Here is a 21,580-nt window from a genome sequence, read left to right as displayed (position 1 = left end):
TAAATTATTCTTAATCTTCCTTTATTAATCTTTAATCCTTGCTTTCTTTCTACTTAATATTTCTCAGCCTTATCACAGCGCTATGCACTGTGCAACTAAGAATATAAAAAGTAGGTATAGCATTTAGGATTGTCGACTGTTCAACACGCTGCCAAAACACCAACTCTCAATTTCTCACATTCACCTGCCTTATATATTGGCTCGGGACTGCTTGCGCCCTCTAGTGTCTTCCATATCTTGTAAACGCTTGAATATGTTACTATCATTGAATCAAATACTGCTTACCTTTTTAATATGCGTTTCTTTTGTACATAATTACATGACTCGGGAACCATCGCCAAAATAAAGATAATCTTACCTTTTTATACATTTATAACATAACCGACAACTTCTAAGAACTCCAGATTGAAAAGCAAAAGGTAATTAAATCAAGCAACATCATCAAACATATTTGATATCAACTTACAGGTACAATTTACAAGAATTTCCTTCTAGATCAATTTGTTTGGTTGAACACAAATGGTGCGTACTTAATAAGGGGAAGTAACTTTTCGATTTTCGCTACACTAGGTCACAGGAGCTAGATAGATAGAAAAATCTTGTTAACACTCCAGTGCCTACTGTTTTGATCCAATTATCCTGGAAATTGGTCCGAAAGTTTGTTTTGATAATTTCTTGGTCAAGTTCGATTATGTGTCACCTGGGGTCAAAATTAGGTCACATCGCCCAGATATGGAAAAATCTTGTTAACACTCTAGTGCTAGTGGTCACATTGATCATTCCGGATGAAAAAAATAGGTCACAGAAGCTAAAAATAGAAAAATCTCGTTAACACTCTAGTGGCTACTGTTTTGGACCAAATATCCTGGAAATCGGTCTGAAAGTTTGTTTTGTTGATATTTAGGTCAAGTTCGAATATGGATCACCTGGTTAACACTCTAGTGGTCACATTTTTGACTCAATTGTCATCAAACTTGGTCAGGATGCTTGTTTAAGTAATTGTTCGGATGAATTCGATGGGCCAGTTTAGCAATCTACAGCCATCTTGGCCCTCTTATTTAAAATTTAATATCGTTTAAATAAGTTTTCATTTCTTCTACACCTTTGAAATTAAAATTTAAATCATTTACAATAATGAAAATAAATTTCTCAAACACTTTGTATACCATGTCGTACATTTCATGAAGAACCGACGCACATGCACAAATAGCAATATATATTTATTGAAGGTTAACTTTTATGTGCATTAAAAATAATGCGTTATGTTCTTTATGGCATATTTCTTGATCCAAATGCCATTACTTCAAAAAAAAATATTTAAAGATACACCACAATGATGACTTTATACTTTGATTTCTTAATTTAGTAAGCGTAGCCGTTTATTACGTTTGCCTTTTTTCCCCGCGCTTCCTAAGTTGCAGGGGTTTCCTATGAACTTGTCGATATTATCATTCAGGCTATATTCTCCTGTATATAATATATCTGTTGAAAAACATCAAAGAACATTTAAGTTCAGTGATTCATTTCTGATTTTTTTTTCAAAAGATATATATATATAAATAATGTATTCCGCACATAAAGGTATCTTATTTTTTATACTGAATTACAATTATTTGATTAAAAATAAACAGGCCGTTTACGGTGCATAGTGTATTGATGTATTTTATCAGTCTATTTACTTTGATTCACTCTTTCGGTATAGAACAGAACAGAACAATTATTTTAGTTTACTTTAAATTAAGCATATACAGCTCATCTTCATATACAACAATATATACATGCATGGATATAACAAAATGTTAATGCATATAAATAAATAAATTGTCAATAAATACAGACTGGTAGCTAATGTGCATTGAACTCAAAAATATAATTGTTATTATCCTTTACATCAAATAAATTATTAGCATGGAGCTAAATATAAGATATCGATAGCGTGAAAATCGGAGACTAACGGGAAAGCCCGATTATCACCGAAGCGCGAAAAGGATTGTGGGTCTGAATCGGAATATCGTCTATGTTCGGAGTTTCCTATCCGTTGTTTGTTTATATATCTGTGTTATTACTTAAAAAAAGATTCTTGATAGGTTATATGGCTCTATATAAACGGTTGTTTTCATATATAACCCGAGACGCTAGAATCTTTATAACGAACTCATAATATAGCAAATTTAGAGGAAATAAATGAGATTTCTTAAAACTATATAAACATCAAGATTAGCCAATCAAAAGTGACGTTAAAAACTTTGTATAATGAACATGAAATATCTCACATCTGTATATTGTGTTTGACTCTTAATTCATTTTATGAAGAATTAAAGAATATGATAATAGATTTTACAAAATACACAAATATTAGCTTAAAAATAATGAAAAAGCAAACATATACTTGTTTAAGTAAATATAAAACACATCGTTTATGAAACAATATTTAGGTTTCTATCAGAAAGCTGCGCGAAAAAAAGAATTGAACTAAGATAGTGACCTTGTAATAAAATCACTAAACAACAACAACAACAACAACAAAAACATGAAAAAAATCCATCTACAGGTTCATAAAAAGTCCTGTTAGAAGATATAAACATTCTCTGTAAATGAACGTGCTCGATTAAGAATGCCGTAGTTAGCCGGTTCTTTTAAGTCCAAGACCCAGATTCACATATGATACTACACCTCTCCTTTGATTCTGTGATTTACCTGTTTTAAATAAATGAGAAAAATACATTACCTGTTTAAAATGAATAAGAATGATACATTTCCTCTGTTATTAATTAAGAAAAAGAGGATTTTCTCTGCGTTATCACCTGCTTATGATATTATAAAAAAATTATACTAACAAGGATAAATCCGTTCAATTGTACTGCAATCATTATTAAACGAATAACTGTATAAAACGGAAACGAACAACTATAATATAATTCTTCAATGATAAGGAGCAAATACCACATTTAGATGGCATTGTCCATATTAAAGCCTCACTGAGCCTAATACAGCATTTATTTTATCATCCGATATCCTTTTTTTTTATATTTACAGTGTTTTATAGTTAATAAAGGACAAATGATAGAAGTAAAATTGAATAGAAAGTACCAATAAAACCGCTTCATTATAAGTACCAGCAAGTTCACGTGCGCAAGAGAATTAATTCATTCTACATAAATGCTTACTAATTTGTACGGAACGGTTAAAAGCAATTTGTACATTTTACCATTCTTGAAATTTTTCGCCTTTAATTTACAGAAAGTCATATCTATCCCATGATTACTATACAAACACGACTTCTTTGTCATTGATACTTTCCTTTAGTAAAATATTGGCTTTTGTTTTAAATACTACGAAGAATCGAGAATCAAAATGCATCGAACATATAAACTGATCGCATAGGTTTGATTGAAAAAAGTTGAAATATGATACTTTATCACACACCCGTGCCGATTTTGCGACTCCGTAAATATGGTATTGCACGGCCGTGCATATATTTTGACGCGACGTCATTAACGTTATACAAACCCAGTGTAAAGACGCGCTAAATGTTAGCGTTAAACTATAAACGCGTCAATGCAAATTACTCTTATTTTACTTTAAACGATCTTTATTTTGGGTATGTGATAAATAGAATATTAAATTCGTGTAAGTTCATTACTGAATTTATTGCACTCGTTTAATAAAATAATATTATGCTCGCCAGAGGCTCGCATGATATAATTTTATTCAACGAGTGCAATAAATTCAGTATTGAACCTACACTCATTCAATATCCTCTATGTTTTAAAACATCTGACAAAAACAGCGTAATCCGACAATACCTTCAAGTGCTTTCAGACCAGTATATTCACTGTTGTCGAAGGAATTTTTGACCTCGCTTGAATCCATTTGCAATGTTATGTACTCGTCGCCTTGGTTTCTTGAACATAATATAATATACAGGATTTGATCAAACATAAACATTTCGCTGAAGCTTAGTTTGAATTACAATGTAGATTATTATAAATATGGACAAAATGAAACGCAGAGAAACACGGGTAAAGCTCGTTTACCATACAAGTAGAGCGCTTACAGCTGATGAAAACTCTGTATTGCTTATTTTCTTGGTATCAGTGTGAATTTCTCTTTATAATTTTAATTTTTGATAATTGGTATTTAATACAACTATTGTGCCTTATAAACTGCAATACTTGTACACTCTGTTCGAAGCAATTAATATTTCAAAATACAAATGTATTACTTAAAAGAAATTTATATTACAACAAAAAACGTCAGTTAAATATTTTTAAATGTATGGAAATGTGTATGTAAAGAGGAACTACATACAGTGTATTATGGATTTTATTTTATCGGAGTAGTATGCGAACTTTTGAAATTAACCTCATATATAGCTCTAGCATTTTTTCTGGCTTTTTGGGCGATTTTCTTAAATTTCTTTTAACCACTTTTATAATTTAAAGTAATATTTAAGGAAGTTCAAAACGTTTAACTAGTATTAAGTGATTAAGTTTATTCTATTTTTCCCTTACGCGTGCAAAATCTTATATGATTTTATAGTTACCTCCTTTTCATTTTAACAATTTCTTTTTCGGTTTTTGTTGTTTCACTTTCCTTATCTTTCACTACTGAAATTGATTAAAACATTTCCTCATAATAAATTATGCAATATCAATCAACAGTTTCGTGATATTTTACATTAATAATTTGACTTAGATAACATGAATGCATGAGCAGATTTAATGGGAAAATGACTAATGTCTATAAATGTTTTCACTTGAGAATTGTCCACACGTCAATTTTAGTAATTTTTCTTATTCTATTTGAAAACTTCAGGGGGCCATCTTATCAATGAGAGTACGATTCTGGAAATCTTATCATACGATTTTGATCTACAATTTTCGTACCCTCGATTGCAAGACCGTCTTATTAACGCGATCTTACGTTCAATTGTATATTGTCTTATAAAAGACAATGGTCACGTGTTTTGTCGTAAGGATCGGACAAGTTTTGAATCAGTATAGCGGAAAGAGAATAACTAAGCCTGGTATTGGTCTACAGCAGATACATGAGCCATGAGTACTTTGCCATCAAAGTTTCAAAGTTTATTGGCAAATCAGTACAAAAAAACTTTTGCCACACACATATACACGTACACGCAAGCACACACATACGTACGTACGTTCACACAATGATCAATACAATATCATTACATTTTAACAATACATTAAATATATTTCAATATAATACCACAAATAACTGAGTCATGAAAGAAGTGCACAAAACTCATATTTATGATAAGTGTGATGTTATATCTATATTCTTTAGGGGTAATTTGCACTAACTTCTGCAGCACTGAGATCTTGTTTTCTGTCCTAATTTATTTATTTCGCCTCTAATTCTCCAGTTCAAATCATCACCTCAAGCAAACTGGCAACAGACAAGAGAACTAGAAAAGTTAATTTGCCCATCGAAAAATAGAAAACAGATTGTGTTATTAAATAAGCACAAATGTGGCCATTCAAACAAGAGTTGAGACGATAATATCTAAGTCAGAAATTCCGGATGTTTATGTATATAACAATCTTTACAGACAATGATCAAAGTAAATTCTTTATACAGTACTAGTATTTTACGAAATATTGCAATAAAATTTGAAATTGGATTATTAAAAAAAATGTAATTCATCAACGAAGCCCTAAATCAACAAATACATGATATCATTTGTCTTTATTTTCACTAAATCTTATACGTGAATCATCGAGTAAAGTTCCTTATATTTGTCATACAGTGAGTCAATCTCGATCCGAGTAAGTTTGTGGTATTCTTTAACGAAATCTTTACGCGAGACTTTGTAATGAAAATTAAAACATGTAAAAGATTTTCCAACTCATTGCGGTTAAATCATATTTTCTTAACACCTTGAATATATAATTTCCAAACGTACCAGGAAGATAATATAGGAAGATAATATCAACCGACGATATACCAGTATTTGATAAAGCTGTATTTAATCAGTTATTTATTATTTCAGAAGAGACATGTAAATACCGTGTAATTTATTTGGGTAGCCCCGTATATTATCTCAGTATTGTAACATATTTCTGGTCGGTGTCGATGATTTAATTTTGCTATAACTGTTGCAAAGGCGTGAGAGCTATTGCAATTAAAATGAGCCGCGTCACGACAAAACCAACATAATGGGTTTGCGATCAGCATGGATCCAGACCAGCCTGCGCGGATCTTCTGTAAGATCTGACCACATATTCTTGTTATGCAAATACAATTTTGGTAACTAGAGAAATCTTTTGATTTACACATTACGTAATGATGAAGATTAATATTTGTTAACACTTTTTAAAAATAAAATAAAACTACTTTGATAAAAATATTAATAAAAATGTAATAAAAATATTAATATAAAAAATACTAAAGAAATAAAATTTGGAGCCAAAGTATCAATCTGGAAACGTATATCTTTTTTGAATTCTTTGGAATAGAAATAGAATTTAATTTTGTATTTGTTGTAATATCTTTTTTTAATCAAAACGTAGAACTGAAATATAGGGTATTATACCTTCAGCTGCACAGCGCCGTTTGCAAAGAATGACAATGAAAATAATAAGAAGTATCAGGAACATCATCCAGCCGCTTCCAAGTATAGCAACATTTATATAGAGACGATTCTGCCCAAACAAATCTGAAACATGCAATACATTTATACATTATGTATACATATAATAAACTAAAACAATACTAGTACATCTCTGAATAACACAAAACCAATAATAACAATCACACTAAAGTTCAGGAATACATAAGTTATTTCTTGCATGCAAATCTGATTGCCACCGTATTTTTTTTGCCTTCATTGGTGATTCGGATGTCCAGAGAAAGCTATTTTAAGCCATACAACCAAACCGTCCTTTACAGATAAGCATTAGACATAGTATCAAAATATCTCTGTCCGTGGAGGAATTGTTGACTTTGTTAGAAAAAAATGTTGTAATTTGAAACAAATAAACTGGAAATAATAGACTCAATTTTTAATGGGCAAGATTGTTTTGCCAGTTTACCTGCTGGCTATATGAACAACGTCATGCTTGTTCTCGACCTCGTGAAAATTACCTACTTATTATTGGGTTTCTTGCGGCCGCATGCCTTCTAAATTGTGAAAGCTTGTCGATGATTGGCTGTTTGAAAGGCACGAGAAGGTGATCTCCAATCGGTGCCTATCAGATACTAATGCGTAGCGTTTATTGGGAGCTATTTTTATTCAGATTGCCAAAATTCAAGTCAGGAAATTGTGTTTTGGATTAATAAAAAAAATAAAATTAGGCCTTAATAGTTATATTATAAATACAGTGTTGAAGTTTTTCAAACCTTCATTTTCAGATTGGTTTAATGCTTTTGCTTCAGTGATCGTGTGTTCGCAATCACCAGAATCTTGTTCACATGTACCATTTTCATACACGTCATTACACTGTAAACTACACGTGTTGCCATACCATCCACGTGAACAGCCACTGCAAAATCCATTATTTCTGTTACACGTTTCATGTAAACAATTTTTGTTACATGACAGCTGACATAGGGCACCATAACTACCAGCAACACAGCCTTGATCACATGACCCATTTCTCCAACATGTTCTATTCAGGCAGTTTTCATTACAGATCATATTGCATTGAGGACCATAAACGTCTTGTGTCCTGCAGCCTTGGATACACGCCCCAGACTCCTGTTCACATTTATCTGTCGCACAACCAGGTGAACATTTATATTGACAGCTGCTTCCCCAGATCCCATCACCGTAGCATCCATACAAGCATTGACCATTTGAACTGTCACACCTTTGATCACTTGTTTGATTGATAGATGGTTTACATTGTTTCGCACAGAGATATTGGCATCGGTCTCCCCAGTATCCTTTGTCACATCCGTTTACGCATGCGCAAGACTGGTTACAACGTTGGTACAAACAACCTGCATTACAACTACTTTAACATGTTGGATTCCTACATTTTGTGTATTGTATACTTACATTCTTCTGTTCATTAACACTTTTCCCTTAAATTATATATCATAACATAAAATACTTTAGTGTGTTCTTTAAGGTTTCTATTTTATTTATGTTTTATATTAGAAAATTTTATTATATATATTTTGTTTTGATTTTTTATTGTCATTATATTTCAAGAATCATATCTTTGTATAGGTCCTATTTTTAATTACTGGAAACTATCAACTTGAATGAAGAATAATTCAAACTTATTTCTGATATTGAAATTTGGATACTGTTAACAAATTTAAATTGCAATATTATCTTCAATATGATCTATGTTGCATTAACAGTTTAGTTGTCTTCAATTATTTTTTTTTTTTATATTATGTATATTCGTTCTATATTTTGTATATTTTATTTATCTTTTTCTATTTCTTTAAATATTTTCTTTTTAACATTTTTTGTTTTCTATCAAGAAATATAGTACATATCTATAATTATATATATATATGTTTTTTTTGGCTGGTTATTTTAATATATTATTAGTAATTATTTTTGTAATGTTTTTCTTAAATTTTTTTTATTTGCCGATATATAATTCTTTTTTTATATGTACTATGTAATATCACTCGTTATTATTTTGACGTAATATATGAGTAATATATGTGTTGGTATTTATATATTTATTTTTATTTTTTTTCTATATATGTGTCTAAATTTTATATCTATTTTTTACCTATCTGTCTTGTTTCTGCTATTTTTTTCGTTTTTATTTTTTTTGTTTTTTTTTTTTTTAAACATCAATGCAAGGAATTCTACTTAATCATTTTTTCGGTCGTGTGCATTTCATTTTGATATAACGCATATTTTTGATGTCTTGACCTTTTTTTTTTTATGTTTGACGAAATTTTATCATCCGAATTTTTTTTACAGTACCCCGAATGTTTCTCTGCATATTGACAGAGAAAACTTGTCACCATTTCGGCAAAGGCAACCAATTAATTACAGGAAAGACACATTTTCCATTGAGTCGATAGAAATTCTTGTAACTCTATTGTGTATATGACAAATTGTTCCACTGAAATGTTAAGAAATTCAGTGACGATTACGATTATCGTCTTACAAGCTTCTTTAAATGCTCATGTCTCCCCAATCTAAATCCTTTCCTTTGCATATAATGTTTTGACTTGTATCATACTTGTATTCATGGATGATATGTATATTATCTCGGGGAAAGTAAATGTGTTAAAAATTAACTAAAGACAAATGTTCAAGCTTACAACTTTTGATCAAGAATAGCTTTTTATTGTCTAACATCAAAAAAAAAAAAAAAAAAAAAAAAAAAGAAAAAAAAAAAGAAAAAGAATAAAAATAGATTATAACTTAGCATAAGCAGACAATAACAAAACATTTTTATGCATTAACGACATGTACTGTCGACACTGGCCTACTGAGTATCTAAACATAAAAATGACATAGTCCTACTGACCTGTCTCCTCGTAGCATTCACTGCAGTATTTGTCAGTTAAAGAACACGATTTATTACATTGGTTACCATAGAAACCATTATTACAACCGTATAAACAGTCAAGGACGTTTCATTAACATATTTGGCTTTCGTTGTTTTTCGGGAGGGCACAGTTCTCCGGACAATCATAGGAACAGTTTGGTCCTGCATGTCCTTTGATCACCGTAGGGAACGTGTTTGACAGTATCGCGTTTTTCGGTTACAGTATATAGAATTTCAAGATGGAGGATTATTTATGGGAAGAGAGGTAGGTGATTTTTATTTCAGGTCCATACTACAAAGTAGTTTCGTTTCTAAAGGATGTTTTTGTGCTTTGCTTGTAAGGAACAGAATCCGGTATCTAGTCATATATTTTCTTCAGACATTGCACCGCAGATTTATCTCTATATTTGTCTCATAAATAATGCAGATTTGACGGTCTGAAATATTTGAATCGAGAGACACAACGTATTTTTTCAATTTCGACAATATTTATGCATGCCTAGAAAAAGTAAAATCTGCAAAAACGTTATAGTCCTTTATGTTAGGGAACTTTAATAAAAGTAAATGACCAGTTGAACCTATTTTCCTGTTCGTTAAATGCGTTTGAAAAAATAAACAATGTTACAGTATAGAGCGAGGTGATTTGTGCAGGGTTACAGCATAGACCTAGCGATTTGTATCCGATTTTGTTACAGCTTATACCCAGATTTTCGGTTACAGTTTTAGACTTCGATATTTTCTATATATACTAAGTAAAATGTATGAATGTTACATCGACTTTTAAATCTCTGTGAGCTTATTGGCCCGATGGTTATTCGTCCGTCTGTCGTACAGATGTGTGTGCAATCTCGTCCGATCAGTTTCTACTTGACTAAATGTGATGAAATTTACAAGACTTTCTACTACATGTAATTACTAGTAAGTTGTTCAAATGGTCTCGGTTGCAATCGGGGATACGAAAACCCAAAACATAGATTTTTGAAAAAAAGGCAATGTTTAAAGACCTTCTCATATTCGAACCAAAAGCATTCAAATCAAATCATGATCATGGCGTCATTTCGAATGCTTCTTTGTTTGAAGTTAAGATTAGTTTGTCATTTATTAAATTAAAAGTCGTTTTTGTTTTATTTCAGACATCCTGTGTAGTTGTCATGTTTCTGAAAAGACAATAGTAATTGGAAACTTATAGAGTATAAATTAAGGTCAGACAAGTACAATATCTTCTTTAGTGAGCCTGATGGAGGTACAATAATAGAGTCGGGATAAAGGCCGTCGACTTCAAATCATCTTTCATTTACTGCTGTAGTTAAAATCCAATAATGACTTTCACTTTGGTTACCAGATTTATATACTTCACAACAGTAGGTGTCAAGTGCTGTGTGGCAGCTGAGAAAGTTGCCCCCGTACTTCACTTTGACAGTGTTGTTATATTTTTCTGGTCCTTCGGGATCATTGATGCCAGCACTATTAAGTGTTGAGAATTGAGTACCACTCAAGCCGGTGCTAGCGGGCGTGAGGGATGTTGCACGTATTTATTATCCCTCATGTACAGACTCAATCAAAACCGAGTCTGCAAATTCTCTTGTAATTTTTGTTGTGATTAATCTTCCGAGGGATCAACTTTTGTTACCGAGATTTGGATTCTTTGTATGTGAGGAATTTATCAAGCTAATTTACGGAAGGTCGGTGGTTCTAGTCAGGTGCCCGCTCGTGTCTGAAATGTTTCACAAATGGTATCTGGTGTCTTTCTTTACAGTAAAGCAGGAATGTTTTCACATGAACCTCAGTGTCGTTGAAACTTAAAATCCAAGAAAGCCAAACGTAACAAACCCTTTTAAAATACTTAAAAAATACATTATGGTAGATGGAAATTCCAACTTAAAATAAAATTTAAGGTTGGCAGTATTGCTCACTTAAATACTGTTTAATCATTCTTAGGGTATTGCCTGCTTGTTAATTGTGTTTTGTTTTTTGACAGCCTTATCTATGGTATGCAGGATTCATAACCTCCAATCCCCTCTCAAAATTTCATTTTATTTAGTTTCACTCCTTGTACTTCTCGTTAGGGCACACGCAAATTTTTAACCTGGGGGTAATATGCGCTTTTCATAAGAATGGCAATAACGTGGTGAGCTTTGAAGGTTCCATGATAACGCGCATATGAACACATACACGAGATGTTAAAAAATCTAAAAGTGTACCAGTTCATGTTAAATGTGAATTCTGCTGAAGCCGGTGCTAGAGGTCTGTCTGGACGTTAGCCTTGCAGTTACCACTACCGTCCGCCTGAAACAGGTTCTAATCAAACTGAGCCTGCAACATTTTCATGTTTTCCGTGTTGGACTTCTGTTAAGGATTCTTTTTTTTCTCTATTTTAATTACTAATAGGCATTATTATAATGTGTAAATGAAATCAAGCAATAATCTTTCTTCTTCTCAATACAATTCGATAAAAAGTTACTGTTGTTGTCGTGAAAACAGTCCTATAACTTAGGACATTACTTATTCTGCATAAAAGTTCTCAATCTGAAACTTAAAGTAAGAAAAATAATCAAACTATAGACTTTTTCTGGCTGAAAAAAAAAGTAATACAACCTTTTTTCAAAGAATGTATTAAATAGAAATGGTATGCGTTATTTCATAAAAAAATAATGATACAAATCGAACTTTGTTTGAAATTTGGCAATGTAAATCTAAACTGTAACCGAAATTGGGTATAACCTGTAGGCAAAATCGGATCAAAGTCGCTAGGTTATTGCTGTAACCCTGCAAAATTAACCTCGCTCTTATACTGTAACATTGTTTATTTTTTCAAAACGGTTTTTACCAACAGAAAATAAGGTTCAATCTGGTCATTTACTTTTAAAACGTTTCTAAACACAAAGGACTAACGTTTTTGTATATTTACTTTCTTTAGCCATGCTTAAATAATGTCGGAATGGGGAGAAAAAATACGTTGGTCTCCGATTCAAATTTTTATAACCGTCAAAGTCTGCACATTTATGAGACAAATAAAGAGTAAATTCTGCGGTGCCAGGTCTGAAGAATAATATGACTAGTATACCGGATTCTGTTCCTTACAAGCAAAGCAGCAAAAACATCTTTTACAAACTAATACTACTTGTTAAGTATGAACCTGAATAAAAATCACCTACTCTCTTCCCATACAATAATCCTCTCATCTTGAAAAAATTCTATACTGTAACCGAAAAACGCGATTACTGTAACAACGTTCCCTACGCGTGTTTGATTACAGACCCATTGAAGGCATTCTCCCGTAATATTTATCACAATTCGGTTTTTTCCGTTTTCCGCTCTGATTTGATTTTATAACAGTTTTTCGGGCAATCGTATGAGCAATTCAAACCAAAAAAGCCTTTGATGCATCCATGTAAGCAGTGTCCGGAAGTGACGTTACAAGTGTCTGTTGTATTGTCTGGATTTGGTAAACAGTTTTCACAGCTGTAAACAGTACCTGTAGAAAGTAAACTAAATGTTTTAATCTGACCATTTTTTATATGAACAATTATAGATCTAGTTTATTTTTTTCTAAAGAATTTCAAGTTTATTTCAGCTGTGTTTATCCGTTGAATGAATGTAAAAATAACGCGAGAATCGTGCAACATGTAAAGGAATCGTTTAGTTTAATAATATTCTAATGCAACTATAAATGCATGTAAGATATGTAATTAACACAAAACAAATTACATATCAAGTTAGGCAATGGGGGTGGCTAACAAGTTAATAACAACATTAGCATCACCCTTCCCAAGATAATACATCGTCTTCATTTATTACAAAATTTGAGCCGTGTCATGACAAACACCAACATAGGTGGAATTGGCGAAAGCAATGGATCCAGACCAAGCCTGCCATTCGCGCAGTCTGATCAGGATCCATGCTGTTCGCTATTAGTTTCTTTACTTGTTATAGGGTCTATAAGCGAACAGCATGGATCCTGATCAGACTGCGCAGATGCGCAGGCTGGTCTGGATCCATGCTGGTCGCAAACGCATTACGTTGGTTTTGTCATAACACGGCTCATTTGTTAAATGTTAAGGTTCAAAGTTTCGAAAAGTAAAATGAATTAGAATATATATTGTTTAGAAAAGCTTGAAACAAACACAGATTGATAATAAAATAAGTACTTACCCCATAACAAGGCTAAAATAAACGCCAGGCTACAAGCTTGTCTTCTCATCCTTATCCGTCGGAGAATCAGACTGTTTCGTAATGCATTATTGTTCGAAATGCTTTCAGTTTTCTGAAACTCTAACAACAATCTGAACGTGATGTTTACATATGCGGAAACATTCAGAAATATTTCCTTTCGGGTATTTTTTTTTATCTAACAAATTCATAAAAATGTTCGTATTTAACCTGAATAATTGAAACTTGACATTTATATAATCACAATTCAAATAATAATTGTTTACAATAAAAAGTTGTTTGTACATACGGAAATATTAGAACCTGCCCTTAATTTTGTAAGCAAAAACAACATTTAATATAAATTACGTCTTTATTTAGTAACAGCTTCCACTTATTTTGCATAAAAAGTTCTTGAAAGCCGAGTAGAACGAAACATGTGATGTTGATGTCTTTGTATTTTTCTCTGATGTTAAATAAAGTTCTATTTTGCTTTTTTACCGTAAAAGTAAGCTAGTAAAAGTAAAACTATCTGACCAATTTTGTTGCGGTTGTATTTCCCACAAACCCCTGGGGTTGGAGCTCAAAACGCCTTTAAAATACAAATGAAATGTAATTTTTGAGCTCCCAAAACCCAAATGTCTTGGTATTTTAGTTAGTAAAAAGGTCAAATTTAACTCCCTCTAAAGTACGTCTTTAAAAATTTGAAATTTTCAAAGATGTGCTTAAAAAAATTTTTTGGGGTGTCAGAAATAAATTATAGAAAACTTCTTAAAACTTACGGTTTAAATATTCACCTTGCATTATCGTTTTTTTTCTTTTGATAAGCTTTCATTTTGAAGATGTTTATTTATTCATAATCACATGCGAACAACAATTATTGTTCAACAACATTGACTTGGCACTCCTGCATTTGACCCTGTAGTTGGTATATCCGTAACCGTCACGATCTACTTGTTAATCGATATGAATGTAAATATCCCATTAAAATGATGTAAATTAAAAATCCCTCTTAGAACAGCACTGTACTGAAATAAGAATATACTTGTGAATAAAAACACGGCTTAAAATGTATTCTAAAATCAGGTGCAGTAAAACTTCCATTCTTGCAAATAAATTTAAAAAAAATCATAACGTGTTGTTGGTAAGGAATCAAACCAGATACCTAAAGATCGGTAGTCCGGAGTCTAAATCAATATACCACACCTCACTGACGAGTGAAGTTAGCAAAACTATCGATATATTCGATAGATACTGGTCAGTGTTTATTCAAATAACCTTTACGAAAGTTAATGAAATGCCAGGTCAGAATCGTTAGACAATACATCCACTTTTACAATACAATAGAGTTACATCCACTTTTACAGTACACTTTGCTTACTCCTTCTTCGTGTATATAATTTCTGTATCATTTATAACTCGAAATTATCAAAATTTATGAGACATACACAGGCAGAAAACGTATAAACAGGAGATGTACATGTACATGTAAAACAAATCTCCGGAACTATTAACTTAAAATTAACTTAACTCCAATATCTATCAATCTATTTGATTTATGAAAATATTTTGTATATTTAAAATGATTTACAAAATGTATATAGAAAGGAAGTGTGATCACACACAGCAAGCTATCAGATATTTGTACAATCTGGAGAGATTTTTACCTGATTTTTTTATGAAAATAAGATTTGTGTTTTGTTGTTGTTTAGCGTCGCATCATTACTGTAATGTTCATATTTTAATATTCAATCTTTTACTGGTAATGAAGACTTCATGTGCCCTTCCGCGCATTAGTTCAGGCACCACCGACATTGCGTAAGCTAGCTAGCTAGCATCCTAACATGAAATGAGCCGCGTCACGACAAAACCAACATAATGCGTTTGCGACTAGCATGGATCCAGACCAGCCTGCGCATCCGCGCAGTCTGATCAGGATCCATGCTGTTCGCTTATAAACCCCATAACAAGTAGTGAAACTGATAGCGACCAGCATGGATCCTGATCAGACTGCGCGGAGGCGCAGGCTGGTCTGGATCCATGCTGGTCACAAATCCATTATGTTGGTTTTGTCGTGACGCGGCTGAAATAATCCGCATGATCCTAGTGGTATACAAACCCAGTGACGGGGGGCAAATGGTCAAAATCAGATCAACAGTTTTTGAAAAGAATATAACAGATATTTCCATTTGTTTGCCATAGCAAGAAGTGTATAAAAACAGTTTTTCAACATTAGGAAACACAAACTTTTATGAAAAACCATGTGTTGTAGAAATAAAGTGTAGATGGGCCAATAAGTTATCCATAAAAGCTAACTGATCATTCTGTGCTCTGGTGTTCAGTCAAGGTAAGTGTTACGCACTTCAGGGCTTTTTATTAGTCATACACGTTGCACAAGCATGCTCTGGACAGGTGGTCAATATCAAATAAATGATCATTCAAACTTTAATCATTATGGAAATATAAGCATTAAACTGTATATACAGAATATTCAGACCAAGTCTTTTATATTGGAAAAGACCAGACAAAAAGCATATTTATTTCCTTCATTTTATTTCAGCTTGTATTATGTATACATAATATGGGTATCTTTTATGAAAACACATTCCAAATGGGGAAAAAACCTCTCAAATCTCATACAAATTATCAACTTAAACAAAATCAATACCTGAAGTTAAATGCATGTATCTTGTTCTTTTAAAACAAGTTAAAGGATAATCTTCATAATAGCCGCATCACGACAAAACCAACATAATGGGTTCGCGACAAGCATGAATACAGACCAACCTGCGCATCCACACAGTCTGATCAGGATCCATGCTGTTTGCTAACAAACCCTATTACAAGTAGAGAAACTGATAGCAAATAGCATGGATCCTGATCAGACTGCACGGATGCGCAGGCTGGTCTGGATCCATGATGGTCGCAAATGCATAACGTTGGTTTTGTCATGACACAGCTCATATATCTTATGGTAGTTCAGGCAGTTCAATCTATCTTGTAACATGTCCATTTTATTACAAGTATAGAATTAAATTAACATCAATTTATAAATTGATCTTACAATTTTTTTGTATGATTCAAGAAATGAATGAGTTATTTTATATCTATGTTATCAGTGTTAAATATCTCACTTTTATATATATATTTGATACTGCAACATTTTATAATTAAGAATGGACGGTGCCAAACTATAAGCAGTGAAAGTTTATTTAACAAATAAAGCAGTGAAAAAATTATCTTTACATAAAAAGATCTTGAGAAATAAAACAAAATCAAAAAGTTATTCCTGCTTTGCAATAAAAACAATCACATTCAAATTGAATTCATAAACAAGTATCTTACAACAGTAAAACTCCTCTTAAGCACCAAAAAGTTCTGTGAGTTTATAACAAGTTCATTGATTGGTTAATTTCAGGTATTTGAAAAAAAATCAACCAATCAGGTGAAAGAATGTTAAATTGCTTATAATTATCAAATGTTTGAGTGAGCGGGTTTGAGCAAATCATTCAAATATGAAATAGAAAATTTTATACTAGAGATATGAACATCATTTCGCAAGAATTATATAAGTAAAATTTATGTCCTAAATATTTTATGTTAAAGAGACTGTTTCCAAGTTAATTGCAACTCTATTTGTATATTGTAATCATTAACAGGTACAATTTTGTTTTACAAACTTTTATCTAAAAAAAATGAGGTATAACAAATTCAAGACGAAAATCATAAAAGCTGACGTTATCTCACAACTGCTCGTTTTTGTTTGTTTGTTAACACTGATAAATGCAGTTAATAAATCATGACATGTGCTATTTATACATACATGCGCATATGTCATTGTGACCATAATAATCAGTGAAACTAACCTACATACAAAAAGACTAAGACCATTTCATGTTGTAGAATTTCAACTATAAGGGCATAAAAGACTCAATAATGTAGAAGTTTTTGTTGATAAAAACAATACTTTAATTACTTTAAGAAACAGCACATTTTCATAGCTGGTTTTATTATCATTTGGTTTCACAGATGTTAAGTTGGCATATTTTATGAGGTATTCTATCTTTAAGTATCTTGAACAGGTCAAATAATAATCTTTAAGTAATGCATGCTTTAGAAAAACAGCACAAAATGTGTTTAGAGGTGTCTAAAGCCCATATTTGTTGGCTAAATAACAGCTATAGATTGTTAAATCTGCATCAGCACCTTTATATGTTGGAGACAGGAATTATGAGGTAGGCTTTATACTCATATACACTGTAAAATTAAATACTGAATACACCTACATGCAATATTAAGCTAATATTATCCAACCAATACTATTAAAATAATGATCTAAATATAACCAACTCAAATTAAAAGCAAAAACATGGGATGTAACTTATCAGTAAAAGGAAAGGGGGAAAATATAATTCGGTAAAAAAAATATTCTAACTTAAATTACTGAGAAATAATCGGAAGTACAATGACTCACAATGCCTACAATTTAGGTTATTTTATAAATTCAATGTAATATAAAACATTCCCAATCTTTGTTTAAATTTATACCTATGTTTTATCCCAGTTACAGAATTCCCAAAGTGTAAAACCATTCTAAAATTCTAACATATGATTGGTCAGTTCAAAATAAAGTTTTTATCACACCTGATTGGTCAGTTCCAATCATAGTTCAAAACCGACCAATATAGGCGAGTACAATTATGTGTCTCCTTCAAAAATTCAAACTTTATAACCCTGTGAAAATAGCAATATTATACAAAATAACAAAAAAATAACAAAATAAAATAGAAATGTGTAGGGACTAAATGGACATTCTGAAACCTGCCATTTTTCATATGCCTATACATACAAAATCGTCTATCAATCTGCACTAATAATATAAATGTGGAATATTATAATGTGAAGGTAATTTCTAAAATTTAAACTGAATAAGCTATAATGATAGAAAAGGAATATTACTAAGTTCCTATTTGAAATGGTCCCATTACAGGTAACTTTACTGCCATTTTCTTCAGAGAAACTATTAAACATTGGTTTAAGCATAGAATATGCTATAGGTAAACAGGTGTATGCATGTGTAGAACTTAAATTAAAACGACTGACTATATTAGTAAAGAAAAACATTACCATTGAGTGGCAGTTTTTCTACCATATTTAATCTTTTTGTCAACATAAACAATGTAGTATCATAAATATACAAGCATGTAAATATAATATGACTACCCGATACCCATTTTCTTTAATATTTTAAAAGAAATTACAATTTGTTTTAAAGATGGCTGTATACAGGACATCTAAGACACAGAAATATAGTTAAGATTAGAATTAATATTGATATGTTGATTTTAAATCATACAAATTGATTTTATATTTGTGTTCACCGGTTTATAACACAAGGTACATGTTTGTAAATAAATCCATTCACCAATTGATCATAAATGCAAAAATAATATACCAAACTTTACTCACATATAAAGTTGTCAATCAGAGATTTCTTCATAAGACTTGACAACATTAATTATGATATTCCAACCAGAAATAAATAGATGCAGAAAATAATTACTGCCCAGACTAGTTTGACTATGATTTTAAATGAGTTTTGAAATACATGTAGTTAAACTGCCTCTTTATCCCTAAAATCAATAAGAACTGTGAACTATCAGGCATTTTTTTAAAGTTATAGTAAAAACCTTTTCAAGCCCCATCTCAGAAATCTTCATATTCATAATCTCAAAAAAAACTATTATCATAATTTGCCACAATGTTCACACTACCAAAGAAATAACAGCGAACTCCCAGCAAACAATTATCAATTTGATAAAACAAAAGCTGCCTTCAGTTGAGTCTTTCCTTTTGATTAATAATTTATAATACAAATGTTTGCTTGGCAAAAGATGTTCTAAAAATTAGTCAAAATTCTTACTGTAAAATTTAACTAAAATTATAAGTTAAAGGAGACCAAATGTTTACAATTTACAACCATTAAATTACAAAACAATACTTCCACTCATATCAATGCACTTTAGAAAACAATAAAACATCATTACACAAAACCTTCAGTTAGTTAATAAACTTGTAAGATTATAGTTCAGTACTAAAAAAAACCCCCTAAAATGTTTACAAACATGTTTTATATCATTTTTTATATAACAAAAGCACCGTTGTGTTGATCCTTGCTTTCATATAACATGTATATTAACTATTTATAAATCAAATAAACTGCTCTATTTATATAACTGAAGAAGAACAGATTCCATTTCCTTACCCTGTCGAATACCTGTACAGTTTCCATTTTTGGAATTGTCCAAAGTTAGTAAGCCAACAGTACAAAGTCTAATCAGACTGCACTGATGTGACAGCTGGTCTGGCTCTAAACTGGTGGCAAGGGCAAATAACTCTCAGTTGCAGCAGATTCAGGATTCAACAGTTGAGACAAGGGATTTCACATGAATCAAACACTATATTTACAATAATTTTATACAAATTCAACAATAAAATTAACAAATTATTCGAAACCAGTCCGACATAAAAACCTAAGCCTATCTTCTCTGCTTACAAATTACAAAGTGAAATTTTTACCCCTATTGGATTTAATATCATCTTTAATTGAGCCGCGCCATGACAAAACCGACATAATGGGTTTGCGACCAGCATGGATCCAGACCAGCCTGCGCCTCCGCGCAGTCTGATCAGGATCCATGCTGTTCGCTTACAAACCCTATTACAATAGAGAAACTGATAGCGAACAGCATGGATCCTGATCAGACTGCGCGGAGAAGCAGGCTGGTTTGGATCCATGCTGGTCGCAAACCCACTATGTCGGTTCAATTTACCTTTACTCCATGAAATTATTTTTTCAAACAAAAGATTTTTAAAGCGACTAAGTTACATTAAAGGCTCATTAAGCCCCAAAAATACATTTTTTTATTACTGTAACCCAATTTATATTCGCGAATACAAATTTTCGCGTTTTGCCGAGGTCGGACATATTCGCGAATATTAATTTCCGCGTTTTCTTGATTTCCGGATAAAAAATATTCGCGGATTGGAAAGTCGGGTGGGGCCGTAAAATCCATTAGCCGACTATTAATCTTCAATAATTGAGGTCATTATTTGTGTCTTAAATGGGATTAACAATACGCTAGCCTTATATTGTATTGGTAAGTGAAATGTGATCACAATTCAGCAAAACATTTCTCTATATATGTACATGTACGCATCGTTCGTCTTCATTCTAAACATGTCGTTAAAAGGGTTATTGATAAAAAAATAAACCCTTCTTCCAACATCTTATTTTCAAAACATATTTATATTTTGTACCCACAGTTTATCTAGAAAAGTCTTGAAGAAATTCAATTTTAGCGTTTCATAAAAAAAAACACCTTCTCCAATCAGGGATCGAACCCACGCCGACAAAATTATGTTATATGAGTCCGCAATCTAACCAACTGAGCTATACAGGCTGTTAAGTTGGACGGGTAAATGAAACCATCTTGTATTTCACTGCTTGTAATTATGTACACCCAATACCCTTTTGTGATGCTCGATAGGTTTATACCACCTTTGTCTTAACAATTCACTTAAACAATTATTTTAAAGGATCCAAAAAACAATAGCCTTTTGTGATGCTCGATAGTTTTTCCACTTTTGTCAAACGATTTATTCAAACAATTATTTTATAGGGTCCAAACAAGAAGAAACTTAAAACTGACACATGCTCCGTATAGTACCCTATACCGAACGTGATTGACAATAGTCCTACTAGTATCTCATAAACTGTATTAAAATATGGATGTTTTTTTTGATTGCTATATTGACATAGAGTTTTTTGATATTTATAAAATAGTAGAAGTTTACTTTGTTTGTTTTTTTATTGCTTTATGGCAATATTCATAAATTCATTACTTCCTAACAGGTGCCGGTAAAATTCGAAT

At 31.8% G+C, this 21,580-nt stretch overlaps 1 protein-coding gene and 1 long non-coding RNA gene across 2 annotated transcripts; both read right to left on the bottom strand.

The window, feature by feature from the left end:
* Positions 1-1,597: 1,597 nt before the first annotated feature.
* LOC132741961 (scavenger receptor class F member 1-like) lies at positions 1,598-7,991 on the bottom strand. Its single transcript, XM_060730233.1, has 5 exons — positions 7,366-7,991; positions 6,560-6,682; positions 4,547-4,610; positions 3,807-3,904; positions 1,598-2,697 (listed from the first exon to the last, which is right to left on the bottom strand). Exons 1-5 carry the CDS (start codon positions 7,661-7,663, stop codon positions 2,624-2,626), a joined length of 657 nt encoding a protein of 218 aa, XP_060586216.1. The 5' UTR covers positions 7,664-7,991; the 3' UTR covers positions 1,598-2,623.
* A 4,838-nt stretch (positions 7,992-12,829) lies between these two features.
* Positions 12,830-13,822, bottom strand: LOC132741960 (uncharacterized). Its single transcript, XR_009627368.1, has 2 exons — positions 13,650-13,822; positions 12,830-12,972 (listed from the first exon to the last, which is right to left on the bottom strand). It is a non-coding gene; the product is annotated as an uncharacterized LOC132741960 (long non-coding RNA).
* Between the last annotated feature and the right edge of the window lie 7,758 nt (positions 13,823-21,580).

This window comes from Ruditapes philippinarum, unplaced genomic scaffold, assembly GCF_026571515.1.
Source record: "Ruditapes philippinarum isolate M1 unplaced genomic scaffold, ASM2657151v2 ctg2556_1_1_1_1, whole genome shotgun sequence".
NCBI lineage: Eukaryota > Metazoa > Mollusca > Bivalvia > Venerida > Veneridae > Ruditapes > Ruditapes philippinarum.
Note: the sequence above shows the minus strand (reverse complement) of the source record. Positions and strands in the feature narration are given on the sequence as shown.